At 49.1% G+C, this 15,341-nt stretch overlaps 4 protein-coding genes across 4 annotated transcripts; 3 read left to right on the top strand and 1 right to left on the bottom strand.

Moving 5' to 3' along the window:
* Nucleotides 1-19: 19 nt before the first annotated feature.
* BO88DRAFT_403423 (dihydrofolate reductase) lies at nucleotides 20-1,119 on the top strand. The gene has a single exon (XM_025706357.1). The coding sequence runs from the start codon at nucleotides 119-121 to the stop codon at nucleotides 914-916; it is 798 nt and encodes a 265-aa protein (XP_025565060.1). The 5' UTR covers nucleotides 20-118; the 3' UTR covers nucleotides 917-1,119.
* Nucleotides 1,086-4,430, bottom strand: BO88DRAFT_248302 (chloride channel protein). Its single transcript, XM_025702192.1, has 3 exons — nucleotides 1,892-4,430; nucleotides 1,457-1,843; nucleotides 1,086-1,411 (listed from the first exon to the last, which is right to left on the bottom strand). The coding sequence occupies exons 1-3, from the start codon at nucleotides 4,085-4,087 to the stop codon at nucleotides 1,256-1,258; spliced, it is 2,739 nt and encodes a 912-aa protein (XP_025565059.1). The 5' UTR covers nucleotides 4,088-4,430; the 3' UTR covers nucleotides 1,086-1,255.
* A 6,005-nt stretch (nucleotides 4,431-10,435) lies between these two features.
* On the top strand, nucleotides 10,436-11,269 carry BO88DRAFT_336241 (putative endo-1,4-beta-glucanase; the record flags this gene model as incomplete). The annotated part of the gene is made up of 1 exon (XM_025702893.1): nucleotides 10,436-11,269. The coding sequence occupies one exon, from the start codon at nucleotides 10,436-10,438 to the stop codon at nucleotides 11,267-11,269; it is 834 nt and encodes a 277-aa protein (XP_025565058.1).
* Nucleotides 11,270-12,367: 1,098 nt separating this feature from the next.
* On the top strand, nucleotides 12,368-14,649 carry BO88DRAFT_362034 (putative MFS transporter). The gene is made up of 4 exons (XM_025703900.1): nucleotides 12,368-13,120; nucleotides 13,180-13,603; nucleotides 13,655-14,396; nucleotides 14,453-14,649. The coding sequence occupies exons 1-4, from the start codon at nucleotides 12,866-12,868 to the stop codon at nucleotides 14,583-14,585; spliced, it is 1,554 nt and encodes a 517-aa protein (XP_025565057.1). The 5' UTR covers nucleotides 12,368-12,865; the 3' UTR covers nucleotides 14,586-14,649.
* Nucleotides 14,650-15,341: the final 692 nt, after the last annotated feature.

The raw sequence follows: 15,341 nt of genomic DNA, 5'->3' as shown, positions 1-15,341 counted from the left end.
ATCAAATTTCCCCCCACCGCGTCCCTCCCTCCCTCTCTCACTACCACCAACCAGCCTCATACAACACATACCTACCACCATCACCACCACAATTCTTCTCAAAAGAATAACTACCAAAATGCCTCCTACACCCCGCCCCCTAACCCTCATCGTCGCAACCACCCCCATCCCAACCCCCAACCCCACCACCGAGAGCAGCAGCAGCACCCCAATCCGCCTCGGCATCGGCCACTCCGGCACGCTCCCCTGGCCCCGAATCAAAACCGACATGTCATTCTTCGCACGGGTGACCTCCCGGCCCCCAAGCCCAGGAACCACCAACGCGATAATAATGGGTCGGAAGACGTACGATTCCGTGCCGGCGCATCTGCGTCCGCTGGCGAAGCGCATTAGCACCATCATTACCCGCGATGTGGAGGGGTTGAAACCGAGGGTGGCGAGGGAGGTTGAGGAACGGAAGGCCAAGATGGCTGCGTCTGCGGCAGCAGCTGCTGGGGGTAATGGTAATGCTGCGCAGCAGCAGCAGCAGCAGCAGCCCGCTACGGACGCAATCGTGTGTGGGGGATTGGATGAGGCGCTGCAGGAGCTGGAGACGAGGTATGGAGAAGGGAAACTTGGCAAGGTGTTTGTGATTGGTGGGGCGGAGATATATGGGGCTGTTTTGGCTGCGAAAGGAGGGCCGGTGAGGATTGTGATGACGAATGTGGAGAAGAAGGGCTATGCGGAGGGGGATCTGGGGGAGGTGTTTGAGTGTGATACGTTTTTTCCGGTGGATGAGGAGTTGTTTGGCGAGAAGGAGGGGTGGAGGAGGGTTTCGCCGGAGGAGGTTACCGAGTGGGTTGGGGAGGAGGTTACCGGGAGGTGGATTGAGGAGGGGGACGTTAGGGTGCAGATGGTGGGGTATGAACGGGTGTAAATGGTAGAGTTGAGGGAGGGTAGAGGTAGAGGCTATGTGCGCGGGCGTACATGGGTGTCTATCATGGTGAAGTTGATATAGTTCTGGCAGAGTCTATGTATACGGCAGATATGTACAGTCTAGATAACAACTAGCCGCCCTAATAATGCTGGTACAAATCACATGCTCTCGCTGAAATAACAAGTCAAAAACCAAAATCAGAGACAAACAAACCAACTCCTTGCTAATATACAAGCACATGGAGTATGCACATTGCTGGATGCAGCTGTCAAATACTTGTCAATAATCGCTGAACCATGTTGTAATGAAACACTGCAACGCTGAACGCTAACAATCACATCACTCATTCTCTTTCATATACTTCACAAAGGCTTTCTTATGTACTAAGCCGGCATACTGGCCATCATGCGACACGCACAGATAGCGCAGACCAAGCTTGGCAAAGCATTGATACACGAGGTCAATAGGCGAATGGATGTCGAGGGCAAGAGGGGACTGCAGACGTCAGTTTTGTAAACGTGAAAGGATCGAGCTACATACCGGATCAATGTATTGACCAAAGTCGACGCGGCCGGTTTCGGCTTCATCCTCGCTGTCAGAAACAGCCGAAGAGCCGTCCAGACTCATCAGGCAGAGGGTGTTCTCCTCGTCTGCGAGGTTGTCCAGTGCGTACTCCAGCTCAGGTGCCGGGATTAAACCGGTAAGGACACCATGGCGCAAGATCGGAAGACCACCATCGAGTTCGCCCGCCATCAACAGGTTCTGAAGCTTCGAACGTAGCTCGCGTGCCGGCACAAAGGACGACCCCGAAATGTCAATGATACGACTGGAGCGAACCGGCCGAACGAGATCTCCTAGCTGTGCATCCGACGTCGGTTGATGCTTACTGTCCAGGAACGGGTAAGAATTCATATCGGTTAACATATCCTGTTCAAATTAGCCCACATCTTCACATGAAGCATTCGCAGTACTTACGTAAATGCTGCGAGGTTCAATAGCATCAGCAGTCCACTTGGCACACAACACAGCTACGGAAAACGGCAGCACATGGTCCAGACTTCCCGTGAGCTCAAAGAGAATGACAGCCAGTGTAACAGACAAACGTGTCACTCCACACATGGTTGCACCTGCTGCGACCATGGCGTACACTCCTGGCGTCACGCAGGATTCCATGCCGGCGGTGGCGGGACAAGACGATCCAAAAAGAAAGGAGGTGGGATATTTCAGTACCAAGTACTGTGCGGCATGTCCAACGATGCGACCCAGGAGACCACCAACAACCATGGAAGGGACGTAGATACCACACGGCACCTTGATTCCGAACGTCACCACCGTTAGAAGACTCTTGATGACAAAGGCAACAAGCAAATATCGAATAATTTCTCCGATCCCCTCCTCCGGGGGACACAGACCAGTCGGCGAGGAGGACTCGTGATCACAAGGGCTAGCCAACTCGAACATAAGCTCGGAGACGGGCAGCTTGGTGTAACGATTCCAAAAGCTAACCAATCCGGTCAAAACAGCCACAAGCACGACCTCGATCATTGGCCAACGTTTGATAAACCAAATTCTCCGGAAAGACCGCGCCCAGAGGTTCGAGGCCTTGATGAACAGAGCACCTAGTGCTCCACCGAGGACACCTAGGAGGATAAAGATTGCCATTTCAAACATCTCCCAGTCGCCCAGATAGCGGACCTGGAACAAGACAATCTTGCCCGTGCCGTAGGGATTGAGGAACTTCAAGGAGAGAGCTGCTGCGATGCAGCAGAAGAATGTTCTGAACAAAGTCTTCGGAGGGAAATAGTAGCTAACTTCCTCTAAACTGAAAAGGACACCACCGATCGGGGCACCGAATGCTACCGCCACACCACCTGCAGCACTTGCGCTCAAAACCTCACGTCTCTTGCCATCGTTGTGGTTATACTTGGCAAAAATGCGACAGCAAATATTGCCCACACATGTCGCGATGTGCACATAAGGTCCCTCTTTGCCCAAGCTGAGGCCTGACGAAACGCTGAAAACCAGCGCAAAGGTTTTGATCAAGAGAGTCTTGAAGCCAAGGTATCCATGCAGAACGAAGCCGCTGTTAATGACCTTGACCTCAGCCACGCCACTACCTGCCGCAGGATAGTAAACCATGGCAGGACGCGTAGGGATGGCGGAACTAAGCGCTTGCTGGCTGGAAGCAGATCCGGGTGAATTACTATTTGCATTGTTTCCTTTTGTACTCCGTGACGACGCAGCCCCAAGGTTTTCATCCAGAGTTGTAAGCGACACCGAGGATGGAACCACGGTCTTTGTAAACAGCGTTAAGACGCACGAGATGACAGAAAGCAGCACCACCCAGAAGATGAACATGCCGTAATTGACCCAGTAGTTATCCGGTCCTGAGGGACTGTAGATCTGGGACCAGGACCGCCACGCCGGGCAATTCGAGCCTCCTGTACAGCAGCTCTGACGGCTGTGGAACCAGTGTGTAGTACAAAAACCTTCCTTCACGTCAAAGATGAATTCCTCCGTCACGTCTACCGAATAAGCTATCGCGGCGGTGATACAGCCGATCAATGCGACCAGGACCCAGCCCTGGGAGCCATCGAGCCATGCCAGCAGACGACCGCGGATATCCTTGCGCTTGCGCAGCTCCCGAAGACGAGCCCCGTCTATGATACTGTCATGAACCCAGTCAGTGGAGGTGAACTGGTCATACCAGCTCCGCTCATCCATGAAGGAAGCCGTCAGGCCATCTTTGACGGAAGCAGCCAAGCTTTCTGCCTGCTCCGCATCGATACTGCCGCGTCGACTAAAACGGATCGCCTGAGAGTTGGCGCGGCTATGGTGTCGCGACCGGCGAATGCTTCCCGTCATTAGGGTGTGTCTAAAGTTGAAATCGGGCCCCGTATTTCCAGAAAGATTGGTATATGAACGTCGTGGCATACCCCGCCGGGTTTCATTGCCCTTCGGTAGAAGACTTGTGGTTTCGCCTACTTCCATACTCGGATCCGAAGGTTCATGAGGAGTTTGGACTTCAGAGAGAAGGCTATGGGTTCGTCGAACGGCAGATGGCGAGGGGGGAGCTGTTCGCGAGGCAGTCCTGCGGGCGTCCGATCCGCCGGAGGGAAGCTCGGCTTCCGGGAGAGCGCCTTGCAGATTGGGAGGGACTGAACGAGGCATTTTTGGAAAACTAGGGAAGCAAGAGCTGCTTCGGACTTAATATATGCGGCCTGGAGATAGTCAAGTCAGCCCAGGCAGTCCGGGGTCTGCCAAATGCAAACCAGCAGCAGCAGGGACGGAGAGATAAGAACAACCCTCAGCAGCGGACATATCCAACAACATTTAAGCCCGAGAAGAGGCCGAGAAAACGAACAGTGGGGACTCCGACTAGTTCGGTGGTTCTCCAGCGCGCGCGCGGTAGATGGCGGTGAAGTTGCCGAAGTGAAGAAAGAGACTAAGAGAGACGGGAGAGACAAATAAACACGGCAGTCGCAAGGTTAGTAGTTAGGGGGGTGAGTGAGGCTGTAGAGGAAGCACACAATGAAGGAAAGAAAGAGCTTAGCGAGAAGTGAAAGAGATGACACAATTAAGAGGGGCAATAATAGTTGTTAATAATAATAGGAAGAATAATAATACCGCCTCAAAAAGGAGAGGAAAAATAAATGCAGGAGGCAGCGATGGGCACGACATCCGAGGAGGTCATGGCCACCAAAGCAGATAAACGGGGCTAAAGGCGCATCATCTGACGATCGGAGTCCGGGTGGTCCCTTGACTTCTTGACTTGGTTGGTCACCGCGCCCTAATCATTCCCCATCCGCTTCCCAAGAGAGGAGGGTTTTCATGTCTCTCCTTTGAAACCTTGTTGCTTTAACTCTTTCCACCTTCCACCACCCCCCCTCCTTTCGTGAACTTCCCTGCCATATCATAGCAGATGATGAAGGGAGTGGAGGGGGAAAAAAGACAGCATGACAAACGGTCAGATAAATAAAGAATCCTGGGGGACCCGATCCATGGCACGTGCATTGTCACGATAATGGCGGCCGTGTAACATGCCAATGATGCCATTCATTCCCCACTCTCGCCTAATTATTATCTCCAAGCTTAGTAGCTGCTGCTGCTGCTGCTGCACCCCGGATGTCCGCCGCTCTTAACGGCTTAACTGCCTGTCCATTATACCCCTGGGATGTGAGGCATGACCCCTCCATGAGGCATCCTTTCCCACGGCTGAACCCGGTTTAGAAATGAGGCGTGAGCTGGCCTTGACTGCACTACTTTATTTCTACGGGCGCCTGATTACTGCAATTGGTTAGATGATCTCCGTGTCAAAAGATCAGCATGATAGTTGAGGCGACATTGACGATGTCTGTGTCCGAAGATGGAGCCATAAACGATGTTCTTATCATGGCCGCATTATACTGTAGTAATGGTGCAGCAGACTTGACTCTTCAGAGGGTGGATATATACTACAGTCCACCTCCACGATGGTGTCACAGCGTCATATTCACCACTGTCACTCACAAAAGGAATAACAATTTTATCCATGACAGCACCCGCTCAAAGGGTCTTCTTAGTCCGAACAGATCAGTTGTTTTGCCGCTTCCCCGCATGATAAAGCAATATTGAACTCTACCAGTTACATTATACCTCTCTACTCGGTCGATGCAGGCTACCATGGCTCCACTCCCGTGCATGCATGGCAATGTATACTTTGCCACTCTGCACAGCTACCAAGATCTGATGCCGTACTTTAGGCTTTTGTTACGAGCAGATGGGAGGTGAGGAGCTTCACTGACCATACTTTATCAATCATATTGGGAAGTTGCCTGGTTCAACTGTACACATAATGTATCAAGTCTTCAGCTTGTCCCACACATCGTGCCATACCTCAAGTGCCACTCATCTTCAACCCACCATCTCCAAGACAAAGATAGCTTCAGTCTCCGGTTGGACAGCGATATTCAATCATCTGCGGAGACTTTCATCAAAACCACCAATGAAAGCCTACTCCAACCCCAAATACAGTTCAATACCTAACGCGTATGACGTATCCGCCACCATAGACCTTTTCGGATCTACATATACAGCGTACGTGGAATTCCGATAACCAAATCCCGATCGCATGGCAAGGTTACTGTTGCAACAACTACTCTGCAATCATTTCTACGGATGACAAGACCATCATAAAGCCATGGCCCTAACCGACATTCCATTACCATATAAACTCTATTCTCCTCAAAGCAAATATCCTGAAACAAGGGCTCTTGTTCTGAAACTAAGATAAAGAGCCCATCCGTATATACACCACCCACGGAACCCATGAAACTGCCATGAAACACCCCGCACACAGACAAGGCCCGCTCCCAATTCTCATCAACTGCCCTCCCTTTCAGCAACCCCGTTTTTGTAATCCGCCTCACCTAGGAACTACGTAGGAAAAAAACACGCTTTACTAATAGAGTATCAGAACCTTGCATTCGTGAGTAAGTACTCAGTGGCATTCTAATATAATGTGTTTCGTATGGGAGAAATATGACCACTATCAAGAGATGTATAATCGAGGGGTATGAGTTTTTCGAACAGCCTGTTGTTACAGGTCAGATTCTGTGATGCGGTTGCATGGTGGGTGTAGAAGGTGCGTTCGGGATGGAAAAGTATTCTTGACTATCCCGTCTTGATTAAGTCAGTTTATTCTTATTCCACTGATCTTGCTTGTTTTCTGGGTTATAGATCGGTATGCGTTATCTTCCATTTCTACCTTGATCCACCCTCTGAGATTTTTAATCATTGTTTCCCATCTATTTTCCCACTCTCCTCGTTGCTATATATCGCTATCCCTTATTTTATCTATTTGTACAACCTTTCCTTTCTGATCATGCGTCATGATAATGACATCTCGTACCCAATCAACTGGATACAATAAGAGTAAAGATTAGGTTGAGAGCAATTCCAGCTGCGCTGTCAGTGAGTTATTATAATGACTTGATCAACCAGCCGGAAGACAGCAAGGAATCTAGTAATAAAATTAATAGGATGAGAAGTCTGGTCATGGACGAGGGCGAGCTGCCCATAGAGTATGAAAAAGCTCAAGCAGAAAAGCCTAGATATCTCAGGAGCAATACACCGGACTCATACAATGGATGTTAGAGAAGACTAATGTCTATTGTAATAGATAAATAATGAAGTATCATCTTGAACTTTCATTTCTGAGATGTAGAGTGTATCTGGTATTTTGCATGGTGGATAGCGTCGATGTTGGGGTCTGGACCCGAGCTAAAAATGGCAGTGGTAGTGGCATGGACTTTGAAATGGGCTGGTCTTGTAGCAGTGCAACCTTCGATATACTAAGACAAGTATGAGATACAAATGTTAATTATGATCATATCTGAAGTAGTGTCTTCAGGTTTCTCAAGCAATGAAGAACTGCGATGGGAGTAAATTAGGGATCCAGGTGAAGGGAGTACAAGATACTTATATATATGTATGAAGTTACAGATCTCTCCGCTCTGAATTGAGATAGAGAAATGATAGTTGTTGAAGAGACATCCTGAAACCATACTATGACCAGTCAATATCATAAGACATCCACAGAGTAAGGCCATAGGTGACCTGTATTCCATAAGAGTAAGACGCTAGTCTAAAGACAACACACTCAAATCTGGAATCATGCAACATTCGAAATCCTTCCGGGGGCGACTTATGTGGCGCATCTCACACGGTATGCCAGGGTGGTCAGATTGAGGTGAGATTAAGTAGAGGAACAATGGTATTTGGACATACTACTTGATTGTATGTAAACTTCAAGTTCAGAATTCATGCACAGGGGCACCCAAATCTTCTATACGCATAGATAGCTCTTCTTTCACCAATGAATATCCTTCGTTGGATGATGATTCGGGGAGTTCTATTTCGGCGCAGTGCATGAAAGTTGACACTACTAACTGCATAAGATGCATCTACTATGGTACTGGATTTTCCTACGCTGTTACACGATGAGACATATTGAGGGATGTTGGCAACATAGGGTAGACCATAGTGTATTCAGGTGACCTCAGCCTTCATTCTCAGCTCTGATGATATGCGGCCCGTGACAGTACCCACTATTATTATCTAGAAATCACTTGATAGCATACATAATAATAAGTACAACTACCGAGCGAGTCACTAACGTGAGCCCTCAGCTCTATACGGGAACTCTCTACGTGGTCGACATCGTAACGATGATAGCCACGACAGGGTTATCCTCGACCAGTCCTGTCTCGCTTGAGCTGTGTGTCAATACTTAGGCTTAGTGGCTTGTTCTTTTGAAATGCATGTCAGGCTGATTTCAGCCTGCCCCAAAGGAAAAACCCATACAGTAGATAATAGGGGAGTGGGTCACGAGAAAGCATTAGGAATGGCTGTTCACCGGCACGTCGAATCGCGGGTTTCTGTAAATGATCGAGCCGCGAATAAATACTCTGTACACAGCGTCTGGCCATACATGATTGTTGTGATTTTGACTATTAAAGAACCACAAGGTGCCTGCCTTTGCGGAAGATATATCAGAAATCTTCTAGCAGTTATCATCTGCTTATATACTCCTCGCTGCTAATTATGAAGCTCCGTCTGCTGTTGTTCACTCTGTTCGTTGGTGCGATAGCTCAATCGTCCATCGCACTTTACCTCAACGGAAAAATTTATCCGCAGTTGGAAAGGTGTGCTAATCGCTTTTTCAGGATTCCCCAGAGTGAAACAGTGCGGGTAGGTTCCATTGGGCGGTCCATTGACTCTTAACAGCCTACTTAGTTGATCGATGGCTGTTCGAAAAGGATTATGGCCACCGTGGATAAACCCGCGGAGAAGGCGAAGAATGTTGGAAGTTCTGATTTAGATGATGCATGGCCAATTCTACCAAATTGGGGTCGTGTAAGAATGCCCCTTCTTGACGTAATTGATATTGTGCTGACAATTAGGAGGCCTTGGCTGAGCTCGCAAAATATCTGTCCAGGGTTACCGGAGAGGAGAGTTTTGTCAAGACAAGTGGGAAAGGATCATTGGTGCTATCCGACCTGCAGAAAATGAATCAATCATTCGTCGTGAGCTCCGCTATGTGAACTTCTTTTGACATTACATGCGCGTACTAAGATAGGTGAATTGTTGCAGGCATATGCGAATGTCCTTGTTGACGATGCATAAACTCCTCTTAAACACCTTTATGAGCAACACAGAGATGATATTCTTGCGCCCATGTTTGACGACACAATAGCTGCTTATGAGAGCTGATACTCTCTATGTTCGGGCATTAAGGGAAACTCGTCGAATTCTCTTTGGGAAAGTTGATGTGGTTTTCTTCATAGTGCCACTTGTCACTAGTCATTGCTATCAAGTGCTAAGTAACTAGGTGGGAGGGGGATGATTAGCATGCCAGGCGAGCCCATAATTTTGGGGTTTGAAGGATTTGGAAGGTTCGAGTTGTACTGCTCCGCTCCTGCGATTATTGTCTTCATGGAACTTCGCTCTATTACCCACCGGCTTCTTCTGATCTGCAGCTGCTGTTGAGGGCTTATGCCGATATTGCATTATAGGCTCTTTTCGTGCATCAGATGATCAAGGCCAAGAAACCGAGCCTGCAATGGACTCTCGGAAGACGTCCCCGCATATCCGTTTTTCCCTGACCCCTGCAGCAGACATGTATCTGCACTATGAAGTGGCATTAAAGGTCATGCATTACCCTGCTTCAATACTTTCTCTACCTCAGTAAGACTAGTAGCATTAGTCTGAAGATTTGGCAGGCTCGTTGCGTCTTGATGATTGCTACTAGTCTTGTGTATGATATGCTGGCAGACAACATGACAATCTTGGGTATTTACTTACTCCGTGTCGGGGCCATCGAATTCTGACTATACGAACAAAATCTCTGAATATAGGTACTTTCCTATCTGGAAGCGGACACGGTAGCCCTTCACCCTCCGCCAATGCATCTTGGCAGAGAATTCCGTGGAAAAATCGGAATAGATCTGCAGGAGAGGGCTGCTTTAAGTTACAGGTTTCTGGGCATGATGTGAAATCTGCGATACCATTGAACAGCGCTTTGTCTTCAGGCAACTGAACGGCTGCTGGCGTGAGTACTTCATGTTCCGATTTTGGTCAATTTGTGGTCGGCATCCCACCATGACATATCCAGCATGACCGGAAGTTATATGCCCTTGTCTTGGCCTTCATTGTGCGCATCAGATTATGTATCTGATTTGTTGAGTGCTTTCTTGGGAACGGCAATTGAGCCGGAGAATGTGGGAATGGTGCTAGGAGGAATAGATGTCATGCCTTCTTCACGGGTAAATCTCATTGTGGCCTCGAATCAGTCGCAATGAAGATGAATGAAAGTAGGCAATTTGATGATTAGTGTAGGGATGGCTATTCTCGATCCCTAGAGTTGAAGAAATGTATAAAGTCAGCCTTGATCCTGTCGACGAAAAAAACAGTTCAAACCAGAGCAGCGCCTCAAACACCAGAACTGGCAATTTCTCATTATCTTTTGGATGCATCATAATGAAGGAAATCAATTCCGTCACTCATCTGGCAACCCTCCTCTCCCTTACTGCTAGAATAGCTGCTCACGGCCATGTGAGCAATGTTGTCATCAATGGTGTCTCCTACCGTGGCTGGGACATCAACTCGGACCCCTACAATTCAGATCCTCCGGTGGTAGTCGCCTGGCAGACACCTAACACTGCGAACGGATTCATTACGCCGGACGAATATGGCTCGGATGATATCATCTGCCATCTGGATGCCACTAATGCCGAGGGGCATGCAGTTATTGCTGCAGGGGACAAGATCAGTCTTCAATGGACCACCTGGCCTGACAGCCACCACGGACCAGTGATTAGCTATCTTGCAAACTGTGGTTCGAGCTGCGAGACGGTAGACAAGACAACGCTCGAGTTCTTCAAGATTGACGGTGTTGGCCTTGTTGATGACTCGAGTGTACCTGGCACTTGGGGAGATGATCAGTTGATCGCAGACAACAATACCTGGCTGGTTGAGATCCCTCCGGACATTGCACCCGGATACTATGTACTTCGCCACGAACTGATTGCCTTGCACGGGGCCAGCAGTGAGAATGGAGCACAAAACTATCCTCAGTGTTTCAACCTTCAGGTCACCGGGTCAGGAACTGCCGAGCCTTCCGGCGTACTCGGTACGGAGTTGTATAGCCCGACAGACCCCGGAATCCTGATCGATATCTACCAGTCGCTGTCCACTTACGAGGTGCCTGGACCGACATTGATTCCGGAGGCAGTGTCAGTTGTGCAATCGAGCTCGACCATCACAGCATCCGGAACACCCGTGACTGGGACCGCTGCATCCGCGACATCGTGAATCGGCTTGACTGAGCAACTGTGGCTGCGGTCGGCATGATATGGACTCACCCTCCGATTGGTCTGTAGCAATGTAGGGGGCAATGGGTCCTTGATTCAGTTTGGAATTTGCCCGCTTGTTCAGCGGCGTGGTTGCTGCTTACTCCTTCGCTTCTTGCTTTTCTGGAAGTTTCCTGCCTGTGCATCCACGTCTTCGTGTGGATTAGTCGGATTATTATAACATAACAATTGCTTCAGTCCGTAACAAGAGTACTATTTTCATCTCCATCCGTATCATCTATGAAAACGAGAAGAATATGTGCATCGAATCTTATTCGACGCGGATTCAGATAGCTCAAGAATGTGGCGTATAACCCACATGTTCCACCCAACCGCAAGGGGCGGCAGAGAGGAAGGATCCCTCAGCAGTGCGTAAGCAAGGTGCGATGTCAGGCTCCGCACTCCTCAGACACACCAGTTGGAGCTGTTCATCAACATCCATCATGGGAAGCACTAATCAAAAGGCGGTCTAATCGCCGCCACGGGGGTTGTGTCTCCGCTGTGTTTTGAGGTCACCTGGCTGACCGGACGGCTCGAAGAGGGAAAGCCAGTTGGTGTTCAGGTATCCGCGGCCTTCCACGTTTCCCACTGGGAAATTTTCTCACCAGACGGCGAATTTCCGCATTCTTTATCTGAGTCATTCCGACAACAAGCTTTGTGGGGATCGGAGATACGAGAGTTGCTACTGTATTCGTAACCATGAAAGACGCATAGTAACAATGTCCCTATTTCCATTTCCCACCAACATCGATGTACCTAATCTCTCCTGCTGTGATGGAATCTAGGTCTACCCCCCGGAGTAACCCATGGACCGACAGGGAAAAGACTGGGGTTGACGCCATTCTCCACGGATGCGGGCGAGCTGACCCTGGATTACCCCGGAACACCTCCGCTTAATTAAAAACTAATCCTAGTCGATCGTAAAAGCCGAATGTCCGGGGGAAGCTAACCCCATGCATTCAAGCCCCATCCCCACCCCCAATTACATCCGAGCTGATAAGTCTCCCCCCCCCCCGTCCATGACTTAAGCGAGACCCCGTAGCCTTTCTTTGCCACCCAACGGTTCTGACAGGAGCACAGGAGGCAACTCATTATTATTTGCTGCTGATTATGCTCTTATTTCTGCGCGTGGCGTTTTCTGTTTGTGGGGAGCATAAGATCCCCACGTTTCTCTCCACAGCAGCCTCCTCCTATCTTCCCCCAATCGTGACTAGGTCTACCCCAGAGATGATACGTACATCCCTCCACTCTTCCATCATGGATCAGCCTAGAATCACCCTTGGTAGTTGATTAGCGCTGCTTCGATGTGGTCCTAGCTCTGGGAATTGCGAGGGAGGCTAGACGAGCAATGTCTGACCCATATAAACCTTTGCCTCTCATACCTGGGTTCCTTCTCTTTTTTTCTGTCAGGTCGCTAGATCACTTCTTCCTCCTCACCCCTTTTTGACCCCCAGACGCCAGAAAACAACCTCTTTGACTGGCCGTCTTGCCTCACTCTTCCTTTCACCAACTCATCCTATCAGACTTAATTCTGTTGTGTGGCTTGCTGGCAGCCATCATGTCTCATATCGAAACGACCGAGGACGTCCGGTCTACTCCCTCGCCCAAGACCCATGAGGAGACCCACATCGAGAAGAACAGCAGCGAATACTTTGAAAAGATTGAAGAAGGACCTACTTCATATGCTGAGATTGCTGCGGCATCTCTTTCGCCCTCTCATCGAGAATACCTCCTGCAGCGTCATGGAACCTTGGACCTCGATCCTATCCCGAGTCCGTCGGGCGCAGACCCGTACAACTGGCCTACCTGGAAGGTATGAGCACGGTTTCTACAACTGCATTTTTAATCACTAACTGGTTGCTTTAATTGTAGAAATTGATCAACCTCATCCTCGTCGCCTTCCACGCCTGCATGGGAACATTCACCGCCTCGATTATTCCTGCCTATGAAAGTATCGCGGAGGATCTCGGGGTTTCTATGCAAAGAGCCAGTTACCTTACTTCGCTTCAGATTGCGATTCTAGGAGGTGCACCTCTGTTCTGGAAACCCTTGGCGAACCGCTACGGACGCCGCCCCATCTTCCTTCTGTCTACCATCTGCAGCTTGGTATGCAATGTGGGTTGTGCAAAGAGTCCAACTTACGCTTCTATGGCCGCCTGTCGAGCCTTGACGGCCTTCTTCATCTCCCCGGCAGCGGCTATTGGGAGTGCTGTTGTTACCGAAACCTTCTTTAAGAAAGACAGAGGTCGTTATTTGGGTGTCTGGACATTGATGGTCACCTTGGGTGTTCCAGTTGGTTAGTTTGCCCTACATTATTAGCGTGCTTCACCACTGACTGTATCTTTAGGTCCCCTCATCTACGGTTTCATCACATACCGCGTAGGATACCGTTGGATCTTCTGGGTGCTGGCCATCACCAACGGTGTTCAGTTTATCTTGTACATATTTTTTGGTCCTGAGACCCGCTACATCGGCGGTAGTACCGAAGGCATGTCCGACTTCAAGGCTCAATATCTATCCTTCCGCCGCATTGACCCAACACCACTCACACTACGCGAATTCTTCCACCCGTTGACGATGGCCGCACGTCCCAGCGTCATGATTCCCGCCTGTGCCTATGCCATGGTATTCTTATTCGGCAGTGTCATGATCACGGTCGAGGTGCCCCAACTTTTACAAACCAAGTTCGGCCTTAATGCGGAGCAGCTGGGTCTTCAGTTCATTGGAGTTATTATCGGCACGGTCCTAGGCGAGCAGATTGGAGGTACCATGTCCGACTTTTGGATGCGCCGACGTGAACGCAAGATACAGCACAAGCCGGATCCTGAGTACCGTCTCTGGCTCAGCTACCCTGGAGTGATTCTGACTATTGTTGGTGCCATTGTATTCCTGGTCTGCACCCAACAAGCTGCTCCAAACCACTGGGTTGTGTCGCCAATCATCGGCACAGCCATTGCTGCCTTTGGCAACCAGCTTGTGACGACCGTTCTGGTCACTTATGCGGTGGACTGCTACCCGGAAGATTCGGGTAGTGTTGGTGTTTTCATCACGTTTGTTCGCCAGGTTTGGGGGTTCATTGGTCCGTTCTGGTAGGTCACCCATCGTCTTAACTAGAAGCGAGAGCATAGACTAATATGGCATATAGGTTCCCCGACATGTTCGACAACGTCGGTGTTGCGGCCAGCTCGGGTGTTTCAAGTGCGTTGATGTTTGCTGTCAGCTTCTTGCCAGTCATCGCCGTCCACATGTTTGGAAGGAAGTGGCACAAACATAATTAGCTAGATGTATTTTACGACGGATGTATTTCTTATGACTTGACCTGAATTTATTTTATTACCATTCATATTACTCAGAAGTACGTTAGTAGTAGACTGTTGTTCCGTGATGCTTCGAGTTAGATAGAATACACATCGACATGTTAGAAGTATACAAAGAATTCGGCAGCATGTCGACCGATATGTATCACTACATGTCTAATCTTAATCACACTCTCTACTGTATATTACCCAGATGTCAAATCTATTCAAACTCAACCAATAGCCCAAAATGTGATAGCCTCATCCATATCTTATACACACACCTAGCCTTTCTCACAATTGTCGAAACAGACATTATCAAGGGCAAACATGAACAACCAACACGCACCCTAAACCATTCATACACCCTCCTTCCAGACTACACCCTGCATACACAAAATACACAAAATACACAATAACCCCCTACAATATATTAAGCCAAGGAACTAAAACCAAGAACCTAAGTATAACCACTGCCCAACCTACCCCACAACCAAAACAGTAAACACCACTGACCAATCACTAACATCAAGCACCTACACAGCATCTCAAATGAGCCTAGATCTCCACACATTCAAATATTATTATGTAGGTAACAAGACACTCCCCTCATCCCTCATCCCTCCACCCACAAAGCCCACACCACCGTGGCGTGGCCTCACAGCTCACGCCAGAGAGTCAATAGTTGACGCCACGACAGCAAACGTGGCACTGTGGGGAGGCCAGTTGTGGATTCTT

Source organism: Aspergillus vadensis (assembly GCF_003184925.1).
Source record: "Aspergillus vadensis CBS 113365 unplaced genomic scaffold BO88scaffold_6, whole genome shotgun sequence".
Lineage (NCBI taxonomy): Eukaryota > Fungi > Ascomycota > Eurotiomycetes > Eurotiales > Aspergillaceae > Aspergillus > Aspergillus vadensis.
The sequence above is the reverse complement of the archived record's forward strand: the minus strand, read 5'-3'. Positions and strand labels throughout refer to the sequence as shown.

Coding starts and splice junctions, on each gene's coding strand:
- BO88DRAFT_248302 (XM_025702192.1), bottom strand. CDS start 4,087: ATGCCTCGTTCAGTCCCTCCCAATCTGCAAGGCGCTCTCCCGGAAGCC. Junction 1,844..1,891: donor TTGAACCTCGCAGCATTTAC/GTAAGTACTGCG, acceptor TAATTTGAACAG/GATATGTTAACCGATATGAA. Junction 1,412..1,456: donor TTGGTCAATACATTGATCCG/GTATGTAGCTCG, acceptor TGACGTCTGCAG/TCCCCTCTTGCCCTCGACAT.
- BO88DRAFT_403423 (XM_025706357.1), top strand. CDS start 119: ATGCCTCCTACACCCCGCCCCCTAACCCTCATCGTCGCAACCACCCCC.
- BO88DRAFT_362034 (XM_025703900.1), top strand. CDS start 12,866: ATGTCTCATATCGAAACGACCGAGGACGTCCGGTCTACTCCCTCGCCC. Junction 13,121..13,179: donor ACAACTGGCCTACCTGGAAG/GTATGAGCACGG, acceptor CTTTAATTGTAG/AAATTGATCAACCTCATCCT. Junction 14,397..14,452: donor GGGTTCATTGGTCCGTTCTG/GTAGGTCACCCA, acceptor TATGGCATATAG/GTTCCCCGACATGTTCGACA.